Raw genomic sequence first — 18675 nt, 5'->3', positions numbered from 1 at the left:
CCTCTTTCATGCCCAAATGCTAAAATAATACATCCAGAAGGATTCCTTCAGAATATATTTTTGACAATTTATTGACCTCATGATTTATAAACTTGTAATGCTTATGAAAATCCCACTGGGTCAGCCTGGATCTTATCCTTCTTTTTCATACACAAACTTGCTAATGGTCAACATCAGCATGAAAAAAGACCTTGGATATTTCAAACTGTAGTATATTTTATCATCATCTTTTATGTGGTGATTCACTTTTTAGGAGGCACTCTGCCCATAAGGGCTTTTTTGGTGTTTTTCTCTGGCTTAAGTAGAATGATATAACATTTTGGGCTAAATATAGCAAATAATATTCCAAAACTTGAAGCTAGTATGGCAAACACTTCCACGGCTACTGTAAATTTTCCTGGTGAGCTAACATAGGCTGGGATGAATGTGATCCAAACTGCACAGAAGATAAGCATGCTGAAAGTAATGAATTTAGCCTCATTGAATGTGTCAGGCAGGTTCCTTGCCAGAAAGGCTAGAATAAAGCAAATACCTGCTAATAAACCAATATAGCCAAGGAGGCAACTGAAGCCAATTAGAGATCCAACATCACACTCAAAAATAATCTTGCCATTTTGATATCTTGTGTTTTTTGATGGATATGGTGGGGAGGTTGTCAACCATATGATGCATGTTATTAACTGAATAAAAGTAAATAAAAATACAGTGCATCTCTGCTGGAGAGCACCAAACCATTTCATCATATTATTTCCAGGAAGTGTGGCCTTAAATGCCATTATTACAACAATTGTTTTGACCAAAATGCATGAAATACACATAGCAAAACTGATTCCAAACACCATATGCATTGCTTTACATGTCAAATGTGATGGTTGTCCAATGAAACACAGTGAACAGAGGAAACAGAGGGTTAGTGATATCAGCAACAGGAAGCTCAACTCAGAGTTGTTCGCTTTCACAACAGGGCTACTCCGAAAATGTATGAACACAGCCAAAACAGCAACTGACAGACAAGCTCCGCAGACTGCTATTGTTGTGAGTGTCATCCCCATTGCATCTTCAAAAGAAAGGAACTCAATTTCTTTCAGAATGCACTCGGTTCTTCCTTGATTGGACCAGAAATCAATGGGACACTTAAGACATTCTATTGAATCTGAAAAATAATTGCATCATTTCTTAATAAAACATACAATATGTGCAACTCTTTATCAAATTTGCTTTTGCTAGATTGTGTATAATTTCTGTCATATACCATTGCTGTTTTCATGTAATAAATAATATATTTATTTATAATAATTGAAAAGTTCATGGTTTTATTATGTAAATAACACTTGCTGTATACATTTTCATGAAGCCTTTAATAATAGTTTAGTGTAACATTAATACAAAAAGTACCCATCAGAAGGACTATATATATAAATGTGCGTGTGTCTGTGTGTGCATGTATATGTATATGTGCCTCAGCTTTGCCATAAATGGAAGTTCCTGAAAGTAGGGAATGTGAATGCCAGCAGCTCCTACTGGCAGCTCCCACGGAACACAACAGGACTGTCATTATGGGACTACAGGTCCCAGCATTCCCTGTGGTTATCTGTGTGGGAATCCTAAGACAGGGATACTGCCATCTAGTGTACTGGGGGAGAAAATATTCACCCATTATCTTCTCCCCTGGTCCTTCCATTACTCTGGCCTCCCAGCTGGGTAAAGGTCCTTGTTCAACTTTGGCCAGAGTGCCAATCCATTTGTGCTGTCCATTACTATGTGTATACAATGTGTGTGTATATATATTGTGTATATATATATATATATATATATATATATATATATATATATATATATATATATATATATATATATATATATATATATATATATATATATATATATATATATATATATATATATACAGTGTATGACTACTTACAAATAGTGAAAATATAAACACACCACATACCTGTTTCACTGCTAATTTCCCCTTCTGCACAGGGTATGCAGTCGAAGCAGCACAGGGGCTGCCCTTTCCTGGGTGCTTTCCTTGTACCAGCTGGGCAGTTTTGACTACAGACAGACACTGGGATCTGTGAGTGAAAACATCAAAAGACAAAGTGGTGACTAGAAAAACAAAGCATTCCAAAATGCCTGTACAGCATTAGAAATGTTGCAAATGTCTATATTAAATTTAGTTTTTGACATTAAATTACAGTATAGTTGTTGTACTGAATTTTAAAAATTATTTAAGGTTAAGGTTATGCCTAGTAATTTATTATAATAAATATGACACTCAAATAATACAATATGCAAGCTTTCGAGGCAACTCAGACCCCTTCTTCAGGCAAGATGTAATACAGAAATGTAAGTTTCCTGTGTTTATATCCACACACTAGGACAAGAAACAACATTATTAAAAAGTTGAAATTTGCTATGATAATTTACATTTCACAGCATACAACAGGTAACATATTGTTATTTTAATGTAAAAAAAGATCAGAGGAAATGAACATAGAAACTGGAATGTCAAGAAGATAGTCATTTAAAATGAGGACTGAAGTTATACAAGACAAACAATGTGAGTAGGGGGTGAGTTGATATCAGGAAGGTAACTGTTAAATATTTTATTTAATTTCAAAGTATACATCATGACCTTTAAACTGATGATTTTATATGTAAATTGCAGTAGAAACAAAGCTTACTATTTTGTTCCACTCCACATCTTAATTGTGGGTGTTTTCACCAGATTTAAGAATATGTTTGGACCATGTAAGATTAAATATATCATTAAGATTTAGCTATTATACCTGATTCTCCCAAAAATTGTCAAAAAGTTTCTTTGGAATGGTTGCTTATCTGAGTTCAATAAAAATTTGTAATCCACACAGGAAAAAAACAAAAGGGCTTTGTGCAATATGTGTTTTTTTATACAATAAATATAGTAATCTACTTACCAACTTAGAATCTAAATTCCAATAAATGTCATTTTCCTTGAGCAAAAGATCTGTAACTTTAGCTGCTGATTTATCAAAGACACCAACATTTTTAATAATCACTCTCCCATTGTTATCAAGTTGCCAGTTTACAATATCATAGATTGCAAGTGCATCTCCATTTTCATCAAATGCCACTCTTTCTCCAAGGTGATTTGTGAAATTTACTTTTTTAAGATAATACAATAGCTAAGAGAAAATAAAATTATCATTATTGGTCATTCAGTCAAATTGGTTGTGTTTTGTTTGATTGCATGTATATATTTAAAGATAGAACATGCATAGTCATTGAAAAGCATTTCAAAGAAAGTTTTAATTAAGCAGGTATCCATATGAAAATCCACATAAATAGAAATGTCTTACTTGCCATGGTTGAATATTTGCAATGTCTGCACAGGCGTTATTTTCAAAAGGCCCTTTTCCAGAGTCACAAAATACTAGAGCATGAAGAGCATGTGCTACAGCATATACTGCCTTATAAACATTGTAGGAGTATCTTAAATCTGACGCTGTGTTATAAGCAGTATTCATACCAGTAACATTTTCTGCACCAGTACAGGTATTGTAATCGTGTAGCCCAGTAGTTAAATTTGATTTAACTGCATTTTCTTCAAATTTACATTGAAAGAGGGTTTCCCAAAACTGAATTGCTAAATTATTATCTGGATCATAATTTGGGCGGATTTGACAGAGAAACTCTTCGAGTCCTGGAATTTCACCTCTTCGAATGGCTATGCCTAAAGTGCCTCCAAATGAATAGAAGTTTTCTTTAGTTGCTAGGGTTGTCGCAGTACTCCACCCTTCACTAGCAATCCACTGCTTTCCTGTAATGTTCTGAGAAACGACTTCAGTCATCAATGCCTTTAATTCTACTTCTGATGTAAAGACAATTATAACATTAGCAGTGGATTCTTTAATAATCCTTGTAATGCGAGCAACATCCCCTTTTTCATTGACTTTGTGAATGGTTTCTAAAAATGAAAGGCATCCAAAATTTTTAACTTCTTCACTTAATGTTTTAATTGCATTCTGCCCATAATCATCATCGCTGGCTATTGCACCAAGCCATGTCCATCCATAATGTTTAATAATCTCAATCATTGCTTTAACCTGAAATGTGTCACTTGGTATGGTCCTGAAGAATGATGGATACTCATTTTTGTTGCTTAGACAAGAGCATGAGGCAGAATAGCTTACCTTCAGAAAGTAAATAAAAAATGTTGCTTATGAGGACATTTGCCTTAATTTCATTTTGTGTATTGAATTATTAGTATTATGCAAAGATTATAGTATTCTAAGTTGTGCCACACTGGCGCCCAGTCAAGGGGTTGTGCCTGCTTTGTGCCTTATGCTTGTTGAGTTAGGCTCCAGCTCCCCCATATTTATACACCTTTAGTACATTACTTATCTAAATTATTAATTATGTACTTTTAATAGACTAATTAATTCTAACAGGCTAGAAAATAAAATTGTCATTATTTATCTTCATTCACCTATCTCACTATCTATCTGATGACCTCAGGAGGAGTGGGTTCAAAGCAAGAATCAATGCAGGATACGATGCCAGTGTTTCAGAGGTTAGGCACATTTCTGCATGTCTTGGAAAGTTTAAGAACACAAACTGTATTAATGTAGAGAAATCATGCAAACTCTAAATATAAATGAACCCAATATATTATATTTGTTAGTACATTAGTTAGTAGAGTAGATACAAGAGTAAAGTACACACACACATACGTCAACATGGAGATACAAATGTCATATTCTTAATTTCTGGTTAATTTCATAGGCATATTGCAAGTGCACTTTAATGGCATGTGATTGAAAATAAATAGGTTAATATTAGACAAAATTTAATGAAAAATAAATACTTAGTGTATACGTTTACATATGTTTTACATTTAAGTGAGTGACTTCTCTAATTTAATTAATATCTTAATTTACTTTTTGATGTTTACCTTTTTCTTTACTTTAAATATTTTATTTCCTTTTGTAAACTACTTTATAAATGCACTGTTTAATTCCTTGTGACATGAAAAAATTGTTAAGTTTATGACAGCGCTTTCTAAAGGAGAAAATATCTTAAATAAGTATTGATCTACTGATAGATTCCCAGGTGGAATTGTTAATTTTGCTGAAACATACGACAAATTTTTTACCTTACCATTGGCATCTGGAAAAGACTCAGAATCCTTGAAATTGCAATTGAATGTGTAGAAACAGGGTCACCAATGATGGCAATAACAGGAGGGGGTCCCCTACAATCATAATCTTTAATTTCATCTTCTTTTCCACTGATCAGTGCAGCTGCTACCCTCATAGCCACCGGTAGCTTCACACAGTTGTCATAAAGCCTGTAACCAAGTGTGATGTTAGGAAGCAGGATCTGATCTCGGTTGATTTCTTCAATTGCAAAAATCATTGTCATTGCCCATTGAAATACTGAGAACTCAAAACTGTCAGAAATAAAGTGTCTCCTTTAAACCTGGCTTTGTCATCACAACAAATTATTAACAATATTTAAACATTTGCATCATAAGCATAAGCTTAAATCAAAACAGTATTCAAAATAAACTTTGTAGTGAAAATTATAGTAGAAATGCATCTATTTATCTCTTTGTGAAACAGATTTCACTGTCATCTAAAAGACTTGATGTGGATGTGAAAGGTGTTGTACGATGGAGAAACAGACTTATGTGTTTTAGGCATGTGAAATGAAAAGCATAGGAAGACTGGATGAAGAGGTGCACCAGGCCAGAGCTGGAGGTGATGATGCCAAGATGAAGGTGGTCACAGTACCATAGAGAGAAGAGGAGAGAGGTTTGGGAGGCAACCAACTAACCAGGGTAAACCCAGAAAATGCCCTTTAAACCAGTGATGATTATGATGATTGGGCTGCTTTAAAATGTTTTTTGTAATATTGACAAACTTTATTACAGAGTACTGAGGCTCCAAGTGTTTTCATGTCTGCTTAAGCACAATTTTAATAAAATGAATTCTGTGCATCAATATGAAATACAATTTATATTCCACCATAAATAAGTGAATTCTACTGTTTCACGATTTTTTGCTAACAAATTGTAAGCACGGTTATATTTCAGAAAAAAATAACTATGATAAAATGTGTTCAAACAGTACAAGCACTTACCTTTCACATGTCCATTGTTTGGGTTTATATCTAAATGATAATTCAGGAATGTTTATTTTGAAACTTATTTCAAATATACCTCCGATGATAAAATCCCCATTCTTATATAAACCATTAAGTTGAAATTTTTCTTGAATTTTGCACACTGAATTATTAATTGCTGATGCAGAAAAAATAGCTAGAGCAAACATAGAAAGATGCAAAAGTAATCGCATTATTGCAGAGAAAAAAAAGACTGTTTTCCTTAAAATGCTGCTCTTATATGCCTTGCTGATGTATTCAATTGAGACTTTGTTTTTCAGTACAACCACTCATTGTGTCCAACTCATAAGCATATTCCCATTTGACACTCTCAAAATAAATCCAAGGAGAGATTTAAGGCTTGATGATGTCATAACTTATAAATAGGTTTTTATTTTAAAAATTGCATGATAAACACACATTATGCTAAATTTTCAAATGATTATGTTATTAAAATTAAGAAAAGTTCATGTGAACAGCAGCCTTATATTAAACTACTACATTTTCTCCTACTTCAATATTTGATTTTAATGCACATTTTGTATGATTTGTGTATTTTCTTTTGATCTGAGATCTGAGAACAGCAAAGAAGAAGATACACCACAAAATCAAATGAAAGGTGAAAGCGTATTTGGCAGTTGGAAATAGTTAAAAAATATAGGTTAAAAAAAACATCTACTCACCTCTTTGATAAACTCTGACTCTCTGTGCAAACGGTAAATAAGGTGTCATTGTACCTGGCTACTGAAATTTAAGTCCTGGTTACTATGAAATTCCTTGCTAGTGGGCCAATTCATAATGTTCTTGGAGATACATTAGGATTGAGTATTTTCTTCATATGTTTCTCACTGACCTCTTTAAGCAGTGACCTGACAGCCTTTGTGCCGCATTACACAAAATGGCCCACAGAAATGCAGACAATCAAAGGATACATTTATAACAATCATACAACATGCTAGGATGGAAAACACATCAATGAACCACACAGGTTTAATTAATCCTTTATCTGGCTAAGATATCAATGGAGTGGAAAAGGTCAAGAGCATGTAGGAGATCCAATGGAACATACTCCAAAAAAGAAAAATATCACCAGCATATAAAGAAATTTAACTTTGTGCTTTGTGGATTGTTATAGAGGAGGATAGGTTGAAGCTGGGAAGGGTTCCAGAGAAAGAATGAAAGATTTCATCTTCTGACCAGGATGCCATAAATATGAAGAGATATGTACAATTTATAAACAAGGTTCATAAATTGGCAAAAGTCTACATTAACACGTTCATTTTCTTTATAATTGTTTGAAACGTAGCTGTAGACATATTATCATAAATAACTCAGACACAGTAGTTGAAATATATATGGACATAAGACACTAACAAACCACACATAACATTAAGCAACTTAGTTAAACTTTTTCTCCCCTATAGACAAAGGTACATAATTTATCAATTCTGTCTCTTGCCTTAGATAGAGCTTTCCTTGGTTTTAGGAAGAGGCACACAACTTATGAACTGTGATTTTTTCAGTTCATGAGGTTAACTTGGATATGTTCTCTAGCTTGTTATGAAGTTTCTGTTGTCTTTAAGTGGTGTTCATTTGCTCACAGCAGCTAAACTCTCCTCTGAATTATCACCAATCCCCCCAAAGTGCTCGCTCACTCGCTTTGTGTGAGAGCATGTATGTCTGTGAAATGCTGCTTCACTTCCTGACTAGGTTTGGGAAGCGACTTATAGCACACTGTCAGAGCTTATCCTTCACAAGGTTATTATCTTTTAGTTACATTTACACCAATATCAAAATACGTTAGCTTGCTTTGTCTTATCTATTTGATTAGAATTAGTAGTTCTAGGAATCAAAGTAATTTGTACTTATGGGCTGAGGTAAGAAATGCTTTGTTCCTTTTTTGGTCGACTTTCTCTAGATGTGTGGAAGGATTCTCGGCACGCTTTTCTTTTGTTTGTTCAGAAGGTCACCTTCTTTGCCTTTGTTCCCAACTTCTGGTTGCAGGCAGTACTGCAGTTTCTATTTGAAGATATTACATTGCACTGGGATACTAGAAAACTTATGTTTACTAGGTCAGCTGGTGATCAGTCATCAACCATTGCTAATGCTTACTAGGTCAGCTGTGATCTGTGAGCTGTAACTGTTGTTTGCAAGGCACACACGCGGTTTACATACGGGATTTATCTTCCTCTTGCTCATGCTCTTGCTGTTCCTCAGCAAGGTTGGACTAACAATAACCTTGTCCATACTCCAGTACAGACAAATATATTCCACCCTTCCAGTCCAGCAGAGTTGCTTTCTGGAGTAAATGTATTGCTTTATGGGTTCCGGTTATGGGCAGACAAATTATGGCCAGGACAAACTATAGCATAAACAGAGAACAGCAAATAGTTAGGGTGTTATAATGGTTTTTATAGGGGGGATTAAAGGTTTTGTGATTGGATGTCTCGGAATCACATGACTATTGGAACAAAGTTCTCTCCATCAATATCACTCATCCTTGATTTACGGTCCTTTGTTCAGAACAGTCCATTTTGCTGCCTTTAAGAGAGATTTCCTTGATTGTTACTTTGTCTGGTATCAATCTTCTTATCAGATAAGGATGCAGATGCTTCATTCCAAAGGGAGGTCCATTCAGGCAAACAGACTTTTTAGGTGGCAATAATTGTAGCTAGCAGCAGTTCACTAAGCCAGGATTTGAGATCCAGCCTAGCAAAATGGATAATTCCTACACTGCTCCATCACAGGACTAACCCTGGACACAATTGAAGCTGTTGAGGAAAAGAGAATGGTGAATAAATTGGATGCTATCCTGAACACTTCTCCCCAATATGTGCTGTCTTGGAGCACTTTTAGCCAAAGGCTTGTTCCTCCATCGTGTGCTAAGAAGCACCTCTAGGGATCTTTTCTGCCAGCTACTATCAAGCAGTTCACTGCTTCTTCCAAACATCAACAACTAAATGCTTGAACTCTTTATAGGATGAGTTTGATATTTATTAAGTCAAAGTTATTTCTTCACAAACAAAAAAAATAAAAACCTGAAAAATTACCAATGAAGCAGAAAATGTTTTGATATATGAAAATACACCTTCTGTCTTTTCAACACATGTATGACACAAAAAAGGGTTATGGAAATAATCATTTTATCACATATTTCTGGTACTATTTTTTTTTAGTTAAAGATACATTTTCTGTTCACTTAGGAACACATTTAAATTTAAACCAAACCACAAGGCATGAACAGTTTACTTTCATTTTGTCTTTTTGGATGGTGAAAGGTTATTACAAAAGAAGACAGGCACTGAGCTAGTGTGCACAGCTTGGCATTTTTTAAAATGATTGTATCTCATAATATTGGTGACACATAGATAGATAGATACTTTATTAATCCCAAGGGGAAATTCACAAATCAATTAAGGTGTTTTACAAAGTGTGCCACTAAACGTGAATTAATACATACATTATCCATCCCGCTATATCCTAACTACAGGGTCATGGGTGTCTGCTGGAGCCAATCCCAGTCAAAACAGACCCCGGGCAAGGCACCAGCCCACCATAGGGCACGCACGCACACACACATCCCAGGGGCAATTTAAAATCGCCAATTCACCTAACCTGCATGTCTTTGGACTGTGGGAGGAAACCCCACACAGACAAGGGGAAACAAGCAGGGAGGACTTGGGAAGTGAACCTGAGTCTCCTAACTGCAAGGCAGCAGTGCTACCCACTGCGCCACCGTACCGCCCACGTGAATTAATACTATTAATAAATAATAATAATAGTAATAATGATTATAATAATTCTTTACATTTATGTAGCTCTTTTTGTCACTACTCAAAGCACTTTACATAGTGAGTAGGGAGCTACTTCAACCACCACTAATATGCAGCATCCACCTGGATGATGTGTTAAAAACCATTTTATGTTTGTACCTCACCATACATTAGCTATTAGGTGAGGTAAGGGTGAGAGATATTCAGCCAATTAGAGACAGTGGATTACTGGGGGGCCAGAATGACTAGGCCATGGTGTGTAGTTTATCCAGGACATTGGGAAGCGCCCTACTCATTATGAAAAATTTCCAGGGATCTTTTATGACCACAGATAGTCAGGATCTCCATTTTACATCTCATCTGAATGATGGTGCATTTTTTACAGCACAGTGTTCACATCAGTGCACTGGGGCATTGGGATCCATCTTCAGACCAAAGCGTAAGCTCCTCCTTCTGGCTTCTGCTCAGCAGCTGCCTTGGCTTGAAAAATGGGTGTATTCAGTAAGGCTCCACTACAAAACGCCAGGACTAGCTATGTATTTATAGAAAACACTTAACTTTAAAACACAATCTTGCTTGGGATATGTATATAAACCATGTTTGTGAAGAAATAACTTTGACTTGAAAAATACCAAGCTTATCCTTTAAATTTACTTTGCAATTTCTACACAATATCTATCTGCCTGTCTATCTATTGATTAATTACACTATTTGTCCTGTGAGTCTGTGTCTTTGTTTTTTATGTTTCTATATCTGTAATAATCAAAATTTCTTCTTGGGATTGATACAATTTTCTAATCTAATAGTAAGAATCCTGCAGCCCAATATCTGCACTTGTTGATTAACATTTACACTGTCAGAACACCATTTTAGACCAGCTGTAAATAACCACCATGGAGCACTCGCCCTATCCCAGTCTTCCTTTTTTGCTCCTGCTCACTTTCACTGATTATTCCCACCATCTCATTCTCTTTCAACACTACTTCAAATTTTCAGTCTCTCTGCTATTCCACTAAAATGTGTCACTTTTTAAAATTTAGCTTGACATCAATCTTGAGGGCCCATTCCAAGCAAACAAAATCTCTTAATATCATTTGGACTGCAATGTACATAACTTCTGTCTTCAAAACTGAAAATTTCGTAAAGATTACTGACCAGACTGGAGCATTTTAAAATGCAAATCCAGCAGCAGTGAGTTTGAGTGTTAGTGTTTTGTGATAAAATAAAGGCATTAATTGTAACATGGAATGTTCAGTAATGAGTGAATGTGATCTGCCATACCTTGGAGTTTGGCAAACTGGGAACAGTCTGAAACACTTATAGCAGTTCTGTGCTAGTAATAATTTTACAACAGCTTAACATACTTGAGCATTTCTACATGACAGAAAACACAACAATATAAAAAATAATTAATGTTTGTAAAAGTCTGTTATTTGAATAATAAAACTATATATCTTTTTGATTCTTTGGTTTTCCCAATGCTCCCGTTCATTCATTCATTGTCTTACCCGCTTAATCTAATTATAGGTTGTAGTAGTTGCTGATGGCTGAGGTCTCCAGGACTCTAAACAAATCCAAATCATATTATGTGATATCATCTACGGTTAAATTCTGCTCTGTATTTGTAATATTTTTATTTTACTATTATACTGTATTGAGGATTTGTTCTGTTTTGTGTATTGTTCTGTATTGTATTGACCCCCTTCTTTTTGACACGCACTGCATGCCCAGCCTACCTGGAAAAGGGTCTCTCTTTTAACTGCCTTTCCAGAGGTTTCTTCCAAGAGTTTTTTGGGGGGGTTTGCCCTTGTCTTCTTAGAGAGTCAAGGCTGGGGGGGGGCAGTCAAAAAGCAGGGCCTGTTAAGGTCAATTGTGGCACTTCTTGTGTGATTTTGGGGCTATAAAAAATCAATTGTATTGCATAGTAGTGGGTACAAAACAGGATTCTAACTTCAATAGCACATCGGTTCACTACCATACAAATGTGCAGTTTACATCTGACAGACTTTGCATAATGAAAAAAACCCATAGCCTCGAGAAAAAATGCCCTCTTTTGGAAATAGAATATTCATTTTGCACTGGGCAGGGGGTATCAGTGACTTGTTTCTTACTAAATTTAATAAAAAAAAATAACCCTAATAAATTGAAATGATAAGCAACATATTTCAATTCAGAATTTTTCTTTATTGATAAGAAATAAATCAATAAATATTGTTCAAAATTCAAAACCAGATGCAGAAATGGACACAATACACAAATGAAAACAGACATTTTTGAAAATAAAATAAAATCTATTTACTGCAGTTTTTTGATTTTTCCACTTGAGTTTATATTCATTCAGGCAAATAGTCAGTTATAATGAGAAAATGGAACAAGCCATCAGAGAACAATAAAATCATTCAATTCAGTTGTTTATTCTGAAGAGTCACACTAAACAGTGCTTAATGTTTCAATTAATTTTGATAAATAATGATAGATGAAAGCAATGGCAAATGTAAAAAGTACAGAAAAGGATGTGATGCTCGGATTATTTTTTTTGAATAGCAACTTTTTTTGAGTTTAGCAATACATATGCTTGACATAATCTGAGGTCTAAATGTTTTCCATTGTGTCTTTTCACATACTTTAAAAGTGAATTACTAATGTGCTACTTTTTGGGAAGCCCTCGACTTAATAATGCTTTTTTTGTATTTTTCTCTGGCTTCAGTAGAATAATGTAGCATTTTGGGATGAATATTGCAAACAAGAGGCCAAAGCTAGATGCTAAAATTGCAAATATTTCAACAGCTACTGTGTATTTTCCAGGAGAGCTGATATATGCAGGTATGAAGGTAAGCCATACCGCACAAAAGATCAACATGCTAAATGTGATGAATTTAGCTTCATTAAAGGTGTCTGGTAAGTTTCTTGCCAGGAAAGCCAACAGGAAGCAAGTAGCAGCCAGCATGCCTATGTATCCTAGTAAACAGCTGAAGCCTACCAGTGAGCCTATATTGCATTCATAAATAATCTTAGAATTTTGATATTGGGTATTTTTCTTTGGAAAGGGAGGTGCAGTGGTCAGCCAAACAGTGCATATCATTGACTGGATGAAAGTGAACAAGAAGACAGTGCCTCTCTGCTGTGTGGTCCCGAACCACTTCATCATATTACTGCCAGGCAGTGTAGCTCTAAAAGCAACAATCACAACAATAGTTTTTACAAGAATGCAAGCAATACAAAGTACAAAGCTGATTCCAAATGTCACATGCATTAGCATGCAAGTCAGATCTGTAGGTTTTCCAATGAAGCATAATGCACAAAGGAAACACATCGTTAAAGATACCAACAAAAGGAAACTCAGTTCAGAATTGTTGGCTTTTACCACTGGGCTGTTTCTGAAGTGTATGAAAATGGTTAAAACCCCAGTAGACAAAAAGGCACCAGACAAGGCAACAGTTGTTAATGTAATTCCCATTGCATCTTCATAGGAAAGAAACTCGATATCTTTTAAAATGCACTGTGTTTTTTCTTGATTTGACCAGAATTCAGGAACACATTGAACACATTCAGGGGAATCTAAAGAAAAGAAAGGAAGCGTAACACTTATCACTAGATGTTTACACTAGCAAACGTGTCACTGTCACTGTCATTGTCACAAATATAGTGTTTCTGCATTTATCACTACATACTACTGTAGAAGAAGTGCACTTTTAAGTAGCTACTCAATATTTCTGGAGCATTTCCAGACCTTGTTAAAACAGCTGAATCAAATTGTTAGTAATATTAATAATAATTCTTTACATTTTTATAGCATTAATATTAATTGAAGCACATTCAAATTACTTATGCGTCAACTGGATTGCATGTAATACTACTGGTTGTATTATATATGTTAGACATTAACGTGCTGTGTGTGTGTTTAATTTCTAATGTATCCTTAATACTAAGTGTAAAAATTTTATTCATAAGTATATAAATTTATGTGTATAAAGTACATATTTTCATAATTAAACCAAAACTGAAAAAGCAATAGAAACTTAACATTATTACTTAATCAGGACACCTAAAGAAAAAGTATGAAATTACGGGGTTTGTTGCTTAGTTGCTAATAGCTGTCCCGTACATGGAGTTTAATAAAAGTCAATGTATTCACACGAAACATTATGAAATTGTTTGGAATTATGTGATTATTTTTTTTTTTTTAAATCTTGCATATTTTCGAGACATTATATGAGAAAATAAAATTTTTTGCTGGTACTTGGTTTCTGTGTTATCAATGTTAATAACTGTAATAAAACATTCTGGCTTATTAATGATTTAGAAGATGAGCTGTACTGTAAAGTAATATACTTATTTCACTGCTAATTTCTCCGTCTGCACATGGTATACAATCGAAACAGCAGATTGGCTGGCCTTTCCTTGTGGCCTTTCGTGTGCCAGGTTGACAGCTTTTGCTGCAGACAGACTCAGGAACCTAGTAAAATTACAGTAAATAATTAATACATGTTCATGATTTATTAAGCCTTTATATACAAAGATAATTGGTCAGGTAAATGTTTTATCTTGTATATGTGACATATAGCTCTTTATTTTATGTAACAGTGACCAGTAATAATTATTAAAAAAACATTTCTATAAATAGAGAGCAATTAAATTCTGTTTGTTATGACTATGCTGTGATGGTATCAGGTAGGAATGAAAAAAATGTGCATTTTTTTTTCTATAATTATAGCCAATTAATGAAAACACATCTGAGGTTTATGCCACCAGTTCAATGTTTACAGGTATAAAAGTGTGAGTGATTTAAAGTTTATTCCCTTTATGTATGACTTGTTTATAACTTTAAAAAAGTAGTGAAATGAAATATGATACTGTACTTTTTTAGATTCAAAGTTCCAAAATATTTCATTCTCTGCGAGTGTGACCATCTGCCCAGCAGTGCCTAATTTACTAAAAATGCCAACATTTTTGGCAATCAAAGTTTCATTATCATTCAGTTGCCAGTTTACAATGTCATACACAGCAACGGCATCACCATTTTCATCAAAAGCCACTCTTTCCCCCAAAGAATTCATGAAATCAATATTTTTAAGATAATGTAACAGCTGCAGAAAAAGAAACATTTCAAAAAGGAATTAATATATACATGGAAAAGCTCTTCATATCATAATAGAAATTACATTTTAGATATTTATGATATAAAGCCATTTTACAAGTCATTTTAAACATATAAAGTAAATAAATATAAAACTGAAATAATAAATTGTCACCTGCCATGGCTGCACATTTTGAATATCTGCACAGACATTGTTAGCAAATGGTCCTTTTTTATCCACACACCTCATCATGTTGTCAAGGGCATGTGCTACAGCATAAACTGCCTTATAAACATTATAGGCGTTTCGTAAATCTGATACATCACTATAAGCTGTATTAGTGCTTTTAACATCTTCATGTCCAGAACATAATTTGACATTAAGTGAACGATTTGACATATTTTCTTTGATATTTTCTTCAAATTTACATTGAAAGATAGTTTCCCAAAACTGTACCACTAAATTGTTTTTGGGATCAAAATCAAGATGAATCTGGAGAAGAAAATCTTGCAGACCTTGGATTTTTCCTCTCCGAAATGCTATCCCTATTGTGCCACCAAATGATGCATAGTTCTTATTAATAACTAAAGCACCAGCGGTGCTCCACCCTTCACTGGCAATCCACTGCCTGCCTGTAATGTTTTGTCGCACAATCTCATCCATCAGAGCTTTTAATTCTACCTCTGATGAGAATGCCACAATAACTTTTGCAGATGAATTTTTAATGACTTTCACTATTTGAAGAACATCATCCTTTTCACTGACTTTATGGATGGTTTCCGAAAAGGCTATACATCCAAATGCTTTGACGTCTTCTTGAAAGATTTTAATTGCATTTTGTCCATAATCATCATCACTTGCTATAGCTCCAACCCATGTCCATCCGTAATGTTTAATGATTTCTATCATTGCTTTCACCTGAAATGCATCACTGGGAATTGTTCTAAAGAATGTAGGAAATTCTTGTTTGTTGCTTAAACAGGAACAGGAAGCAGAGTAACTCACCTTTAGAAACAAAAAAGGAAGAAATGAACATGAATTTCTAGCCAAAGTTGCCTAGTTTTGGATTATGTGAGCAGGTCACATAATCTATGATTACTGCAATGAGAGAAGTACAGTATGTAAATATAACGTATGGTAAATTAAAGGAAAATGTATAAAGAATCCATATGAAGCAAAATCTTAAACAATATATGAGTATATTTAATAGTTATTATAGTGGTCTGTAATTTATTCTCTGCTGTTCTGAATTTCTAAGCACTGTTTTATAAACTAGTAAAGCAAACATACTCTGTTAATTATTTGCGAATTATATGAATTGAATTAAAGTTATGCATTCTACTGAACAAATTTTATATCATTTATTAGTTTCATTTATTTATATTGTAACTTAACAGTACATAATAATATCTGTATTATCTTCATACATAATTTATGAATTTTCCCTACCACTTAATCTGTGAGTGTTCATTGCATAGATAATTGTCATCCAGTCATTTTAAAGAAACTGTAATAACAATACCGTACCATAGGTATCTGGAAAAGACTAAGCATCCTTGATATTGCAATTGAATGTGTTGACACGGGGTCCCCTATGATAGCAATGACAGGAGGAGTCCCCTCACAGTCAGATCCACCAGCGACTTCAGTGTTTCCACTAATGAGAGCAGCTGCTACTCTCAGGGCCACTGGCAGCTTCACACAGTTGTCATAAATTCTGTAACCCAGAGTTACATTTGGAAGAATGTTCTCATTCCTGTTGATTTCTTCAATAGCAAATATCATTGTCTGTGCCCACTGAAACACAGACAACTCCAATCTTTTCAAAACAAAACAAAAAGTTCAGTACTGTTCATTTGTGAAACACATCAATGCACGCACATCTTCTTTTCAGTCAAACTTTTTAAAATTATAATAGCTGAATTAAAATAACCTCTAAAGATATACATATATTACAGAGAATTTAATCAGAAAAATAAATTGTAAATTATTCAGTTTCAGCACATTTTGAAATATTTCTCATCTTTAGGCTATTCAACATTAATTTTGCATTGCTGGCATTGTTGAAACATATTTAGTGACTTAAAACTAAACATGTCATTAGCATCACTTACCTTTCACATTTCCATTGTTGAGGTTTAAACTTAAAAGACAGGTCAGTCATAATCACTTCAAAGCTTATTTCAAAAATACCTCCTAAAATGATGTCACCCTTTTTATATAGTCCATTTAGTTCAAATTGTTCTTGAATATTACAGACAGGTTGTTCAAGAACAGGAACTGAAAAGGCAAACCTTATAAACAAAGAGATACATAGTAAGCATTGCATTGTTGGAGCAAGCTGCTGTGCATTGTTATGCATTATATTCTATATAAATACTATATATATACTGTATATACTGTCTCTCTCTCACTCTCTCTCTCTCTCTCCCTCCCTCTCTCCCTGTTTCTTTTTTAGTCTAAAAATACTTCACTGCCATTATGATCATCTTAAATGTGATTCCCAGTACAGAAGTGTGATGCATTTAAAATGTATCCTGTAACATTTTCAGTTTTTAATACATTAAAGAGACTATTTTCCTGGTAAAAGCACAGAATGATTGAAAAAAAATGTCTAGCATTGTTTAGTTATCTTTTTTTGTACATACAGAGGGACAGAGAGCAAGAATCCTGAGGCAGTGTAATGTACTTGATCTGAAATACAATGTGCAAAAATCATAACAAATATGAAAAATACATTAGTGATCAGCCAGGTGAAAATAAATATTCCATGATTGAAGCATAGACATTATATACTGAATGATTTGTACTTTTAGATAAATTGTGTGTTTAAAATTGTTTGTTTTTGATAGTTGATGCCATCTGCTATTTTGAACCAAGTTCTATAATAATAATAATGCAGGAGGACAGACTGAAGTATACAGTGCCTAAAAAATATTCACTTCCTTGGATATTGTCACATTTTATAGATTTTATACATTGAATCACAGCAGATTTAATTTGGTAGAAAAACAGTCTTTAATGTAAAAGTGAAAACAGATCTCTGCAAAGTGGACTCAAATAATTGTGCATATAAAACACAAAATAATTGATTGCATAAGTATTCACTCCTATTTTAAATCTCTGGTGCACTCTGTTGGTTTTAGAAGTCACATAATTAGTTAAATGGGGATCACCTATCTGGGGTTTCAATTGATTGTAGTATAAATGTACCTCATCTGGAATGTCCAGCTTGTTGTCAGTCAGTGTGTTGGCCTAACCTACACAACGAAGGCAAAAGAACACTCCATACAATTCACATTCTCTGGTGGCTCCACTGTGGAGAAGAGAAATACTGGAGAACCATACTTGACTACTTCCATCAGTTTAAGTGGTCCAATGGTGCCACCCTGACAAGAAGGGTGGAACTTTATTTTTTCTTGCTCAGAATGACCAGTATCGTATACAAACAGAGTTGTTTGTTGTATGCAAATGCTAATTTAGACAAGCCAGATTCATCTTGGAACAAAGTGCTTTGGACTGATGATACAAAAATGGAGTTATCTGGTCATAACAAAAAGAGCTTTGCATGGCGGAAGAAGAACAACACCTGCTGCCTACTGTCAAATTTGGTGGAGGTTCCCTCATGCTGTGGGGCTGTGTGGCTAGTTCAGGGACTGGGGCCCTTGTTAAAG

The 18675-nt window shown here is 34.4% G+C and overlaps 2 protein-coding genes across 2 annotated transcripts; both read right to left on the bottom strand.

Moving 5' to 3' along the window:
* Positions 1-228: 228 nt before the first annotated feature.
* LOC120518206 (extracellular calcium-sensing receptor-like) lies at positions 229-7374 on the bottom strand. The gene is made up of 7 exons (XM_039740875.1): positions 7359-7374; positions 6130-6334; positions 5146-5437; positions 3345-4178; positions 2943-3170; positions 1955-2078; positions 229-1153 (listed from the first exon to the last, which is right to left on the bottom strand). Exons 2-7 carry the CDS (start codon positions 6318-6320, stop codon positions 243-245), a joined length of 2580 nt encoding a protein of 859 aa, XP_039596809.1. The 5' UTR covers positions 6321-6334; positions 7359-7374; the 3' UTR covers positions 229-242.
* A 5196-nt stretch (positions 7375-12570) lies between these two features.
* LOC120518202 (extracellular calcium-sensing receptor-like) lies at positions 12571-17270 on the bottom strand. The gene is made up of 6 exons (XM_039740861.1): positions 17116-17270; positions 16529-16820; positions 15176-16006; positions 14783-15010; positions 14256-14379; positions 12571-13481 (listed from the first exon to the last, which is right to left on the bottom strand). The coding sequence occupies exons 1-6, from the start codon at positions 17163-17165 to the stop codon at positions 12571-12573; spliced, it is 2436 nt and encodes an 811-aa protein (XP_039596795.1). The 5' UTR covers positions 17166-17270.
* Positions 17271-18675: the final 1405 nt, after the last annotated feature.

Source organism: Polypterus senegalus, chromosome 1 (assembly GCF_016835505.1).
Source record: "Polypterus senegalus isolate Bchr_013 chromosome 1, ASM1683550v1, whole genome shotgun sequence".
NCBI classification, from domain to species: Eukaryota; Metazoa; Chordata; class Cladistia; order Polypteriformes; family Polypteridae; genus Polypterus; species Polypterus senegalus.
The sequence above is the reverse complement of the archived record's forward strand: the minus strand, read 5'-3'. Positions and strand labels throughout refer to the sequence as shown.

What these genes read in the sequence shown, in the direction of transcription:
- LOC120518206 (XM_039740875.1), bottom strand. Translation starts at nt 6,320, where the DNA reads ATGTTTGCTCTAGCTATTTTTTCTGCATCAGCAATTAATAATTCAGTG. An exon ending in CAAATATTCAACCATGGCAA is followed by an intron (nt 3,171 to 3,344) that starts GTAAGACATTTC and finishes ATTTTCTCTTAG; the next exon opens with CTATTGTATTATCTTAAAAA. An exon ending in GGAAATTAGCAGTGAAACAG is followed by an intron (nt 1,154 to 1,954) that starts GTATGTGGTGTG and finishes ATTATTTTTCAG; the next exon opens with ATTCAATAGAATGTCTTAAG.
- LOC120518202 (XM_039740861.1), bottom strand. Translation starts at nt 17,165, where the DNA reads ATGACTGACCTGTCTTTTAAGTTTAAACCTCAACAATGGAAATGTGAA. An exon ending in GTCTTTTCCAGATACCTATG is followed by an intron (nt 16,007 to 16,528) that starts GTACGGTATTGT and finishes TTGTTTCTAAAG; the next exon opens with GTGAGTTACTCTGCTTCCTG. An exon ending in AGAAATTAGCAGTGAAATAA is followed by an intron (nt 13,482 to 14,255) that starts GTATATTACTTT and finishes TCTTTTCTTTAG; the next exon opens with ATTCCCCTGAATGTGTTCAA.